The sequence below is a fragment of the Galeopterus variegatus genome, unplaced genomic scaffold, assembly GCF_000696425.1.
Source record: "Galeopterus variegatus unplaced genomic scaffold, G_variegatus-3.0.2 Scaffold358, whole genome shotgun sequence".
In the NCBI taxonomy this organism is placed as follows: Eukaryota; Metazoa; Chordata; class Mammalia; order Dermoptera; family Cynocephalidae; genus Galeopterus; species Galeopterus variegatus.
This window is the reverse complement of record NW_007726469.1, coordinates 305,344-309,807: the sequence shown is the minus strand read 5'-3', so window position 1 is coordinate 309,807 and position 4,464 is coordinate 305,344. Positions and strand designations below refer to the sequence as shown.

The 4,464-nt window shown below is 48.7% G+C and overlaps 1 protein-coding gene across 3 annotated transcripts in view; it reads right to left on the bottom strand.

Moving 5' to 3' along the window:
• The window catches only part of NCF2 (neutrophil cytosolic factor 2), a 31,617-nt gene that overhangs the window by 25,258 nt on the left and 1,895 nt on the right, over positions 1-4,464 (bottom strand). For all 3 annotated transcript variants that reach the window (XM_008567942.1, XM_008567941.1, XM_008567943.1), the window contains exon 2: positions 3,218-3,300. In XM_008567942.1, coding sequence (XP_008566164.1) covers positions 3,218-3,300 — 83 coding nt within the window. The remainder of the gene's footprint in view (positions 1-3,217; positions 3,301-4,464) is intronic.

Here is a 4,464-nt window from a genome sequence, read left to right as displayed (position 1 = left end):
AAAAAAAAGAAGCTTGCAGAGTAGTAACAAAGGAGACAAATATATAAGCAAATATCTGCCACAGACTAGACAGATGTCACAAAAGGAGGCACAAAAGGGAGCGGTTGGGCCGGCCCGGTGGCGCACTGGAGAGTGCGCTGCTTGAGAGCGTGGTGGCACTCCCACCGAGTGCGCTGCTTGAGAGCGCGGCGGCGCTCCCGCCGAGGGTTCAGATCCCATGTGGAGACCAGTTCTCGCTCACTGGCTGAGCGCGGTGCGGGCGCAACACCGGGGGTTGATCAGATCCCATGTGGAGACCAGTTCCCGCTCACTGGCTGAGCACGGTGCAGGCGCAACACCGGGGGTTGTGATCCCGTTGCCGGTCCCCAGTATGGGTGTGACACCGAGGGTTGCGATCCCGTTACCGGTCAGTAAAAAAGACAAAAAGGAAAAAAAAAAAAAAGGGAGTGGTCACTGCCGTGGTAGTTGAGCGTGGCTGGGGCAAACACATGGACAGTGAGTGGAGAGGTGGGCAGCAGCCTGACCGCATAGGAACAGGCAAGAGAATTCGACTTTTATCTTCTAGTAATGGGAGCCACTGCAGGTTCTTAAGCAGATTGCACTGATTTTTTAAGAAGTTCACTTTGGAACATGGATGAAGGGGCCAAGACTGGTGTCTGGGAAATCAGTCTGGAAGTGACTGCAGGAGTCCTGGTGAAGAATGAGTTTCTGAACCAGGGATGAGGAGAAATAGGTAGATTTAAGGGATATTTAAGAGGTCAACCTGACAGGTTTAGGGAGACATTCTGGGTTGATCTCAGGTACACATTTAGTAGCTGGCTGGTTACAAATGGAGGTTGGTGCTGTGGGAGAGGGTGGCCTTGCCCAGAAATGGATCCTTAAGGTTTACATATGGACTTTCATATCCATATCCCCCTGAAATTGTATACTAAATAATGTGTTGCCTGTGCGTGCGTTTCTGGAGAGAGAATTCATGTATTTTGCCATGAACAACCACTGCTGTAGTCATAGAAGGGAAAAGAATCAAGAACGGAACTTTCGGGGGAATGCCAGCATCTAGGGATTGTGCAAAAGGAAAGGAGCCAGCATGGGGTCGAGAATAGTGCCTCATTTCTATTATTTCCTCATTAGAGAGTTGTTGAATTAAAGATGAAATTTGGTAGATTCTTCTCTCAAGCTTTACTATGATCAATCACAGATTAATTGAACCTTGGGTCTTATTCCTAGATTGTTCTAAGATCTTTCTAACTCACTCAAAATCTTAGCCTTCCAAGCTCTAGGACTTACGAGCATTTTCATGTGGAAATTCCTTCTGGGAACCTTCCCTCTTCTGCCAGTTGACTCTCCTTATTACAGGTTATGAGAGCTAATTAAAGGGGTGGCCTAGAGCTTGTCTTTTGAGAGTCGCTGGAGGTTTTGTGCTCAGGCCTCCCTGCATGTTCTATACACATGGAGACTGCAGACGGTGAGGGAGGCGGAGAAGGAGGAGAAGGACGTCGAGAAGGGAGACAGGCTACTAGAAGGAGGTGTATGCGATAAAGGTGAACCTCAGGATATCTTCTCCCAATTCCAGCCTCTCTCCCCAGATTGCCCCTGTGCCTGTGGTTTTCCTTTGGGAAAACCTCACTTCTACTCTTACTCCACCAGGTAATTGACTGCATCTATGTCTTTGAGGTCCTCTGAGCTTCCTGTGGTTGCCCCTAGCAACAGTTGAGCACATGGGCTTCACCAGCTCTGTTTCTGACCAAACCTAGGATCAAAGCCTTTGGAGGTGGCACAGGATGGGAGCCCAGCCGCCTCCCCATGCCTGGACATCCTCTGCAGCCTCTCCACTGCCCCGTCAATGCCCTGCTTCACCCACACCCCCACCCACACCATGCTTGGACCATTTTCACTGTTAGAAAGTTCTTCATTCACCTGGGCTAAGTTTCTTTTCCCTAGAACTTGTGCACACCGATGGAACAGTTTCTATAAAGCGTCAGTTTGCCCTCCCCAAAAAGTTTGAAATTAACACTTAGAATACTTTTGTTATTTGTATATTTGTTATTGGATTATGGAGGGGAGTAGGAATTGAGATTAAATTCCATTTTGGGGGCCGGCCCGGTGGCGCACTGGGTAAGTGCGCCGCTTGGGAAGCGCGGCGGCGCTCCCGCCCGAGGGTTCGTATCCCACATACAGACCGGTTCCTGCTCACTGGCTGAGCGAGGCGCGGGGGCAACACCGAGGGTTGCAATCCCGTTGCCGGTCCCCGGTCCGGTACGGGGGCAACACTGAGGGTTGCGATCCGTTGCCAGACACGGAAAAAGACAAAAGACAAAAAAAAAAAAAAAATTCCATTTTGTATTTATTTACCTTTTTGCTAATTATTTTATGTTGATTGTAAACACAACAAAAAATGCATATGGGTGATAGAACAAAATGAATTTCCCTACAATCCTACCATCTGGAGAGAATTACTGATAACATTTTGGTCTATGGGCTTCTAGACTTTATGCTGTGAAACACAAATGGGATTGTGCTATGCACACTCTTTTGAAATGTTTTTTTAATTTAGCACCTACTGTAAACTTTTTCTATATTTATACATGTTACTTATGTATCTGTGTTTATTCTTACACATACAGTATGAATAGTTCATATTCTCATTTTTGTGGCTGAATTATATTTCACTGAATGAGTTAAACCAGGCTTTGAAAACACCTTTTGCTGGGATGAGGCCCAGTGTTTTGTTTTCGTTTTGTGTTTGTTTTTTTGGTGGCTGGCCTGTACAGGGACCCAAACCCTTGACCTTGGTGTTATCAATACCATGCTCTAACTAACTGCGTTAAATGGCCAGTCTAGAGGCCTGACTGTGATGTGGTTTCATGACAATCCCCATTCTGTGACAACTCAAGACCTCATAGAGTAGAGCAGCATAGGCGCACTACCAGGGACATGGGGGTGCCATGCCAGCTGAATATCAGGCTTACGGTGGTTATGTGGGTTCATGGTATGACGCCACTTTTTTATAATCCTGTGGCAGGCCTGCCTTCCCTCTCCAGTGAGAGCTGCCACCTCCCATCTTGATTTATTGCAAAACTTTTCCATGAAGGTCAAGTCACGCTTCCCAACAGAGGCTGGGAAGATACTTCTCACCCACCAAGTCTAGTTAGAAGCGCTGAGACCCCTCGCGTTGCGCTTTGAACTTCCCCAATCTGCACACCACTGGACCACTTACTTCTCCATCTGGTAGTAGAGCATCCCTCGTTGGAAGTAAGCCACCGCCAAGTGCTTGTCTCGGTTAATGCTTTTAGTAAAGGCCTGCGGAGAGAAGGGTCCACATGTGGCCATGGAGCAAGGTGGTGAGGGGGTGTGAGATGAGCCAGAGGGGGAGCAGGAAGGGGCATGAAAGTGCACCTAGACCTCAGACAACCTGGGTCAGAACCCCCTGTGTTGTCACTTCCTCATTGCCAGGCATGTGGCAAGTTACCCCCTCTCCTTGAGCCTTAGTTTTCTCCTCTGTAAAATGGGGATATGACTATCTGCCTTTCAAAATTACTGACAGGATCAAAATAATAAAATTAATTAAAACTGAAAATATGGAAATTGTTATGTGTTTATTACATAAACAATATATCACACAGTATAATTGCATAAATAATTGATTAAAATAGTAACAAATAAGAATGCATGTAACGTGCTAGTAGAAGGGCTCAAGCAGGAAAACAAAGAAGGGCAGAGGGATGAGAAGGCCAGAGCAGAATCTGCGAAGAGGCCTAGACCAGGAAGAGCCAAGGGTGGGAGTGAGCTGAGGTGAGAGGCCTGACGGTCTTGCCTAGGATCCCACGTCAAGTCCAAGACAGGAGCGAATAGTCCCTGCCGGCATGGCTGTGCCCAGACTAGCAGCTTCCCTTGCCAATCTCTTATCCCAGACAATGTGCACTTTGTCTCATCAGCCCTCTCAGAATGTGCTCAGCCCCTCAGCAGGCCCCTTGGGGGAGCTGGGCCAGAGGTGGGGGACCCTCCCATGTTCCTTGGGTTTGTCTGCCAACTCTGGAGCCTGGGTGGACTTGCCTGGCTGGGAGAACTTTCAAGCAGCTTCTCCCTCTTCCTGACAGGAGAGTATGGCTGAGGCTGTTCACTCACTAGTTACAGTGAAGATGATCATGGGACAAACTGGTTCTTTAAGGGTACTGGAGAGTCGGTCATCTGTCCACATACTGCCTTGCAAAGACTGGCAGTAAAAGGTGAAAATAAGGGCCGGCCCGGTGGTGCACTGGAGAGTGCGCCACCTGGGAGCGCGGTGGTGCTCCCGCCGAGGGTTCGGATCCCATGTGGAGACCGGTTCCCGCTCACTGGCTGAGTGTGGTGCGGGCACAACACCGAGGGTTGCGATCCCGTTGCCGGTCCCCGGTACGGGCGCGCCACTGAGGGTTGCAATCCCGTTACCGGTCAGTAAAAAAGACAAAAAGGAAAAAAAAAAAA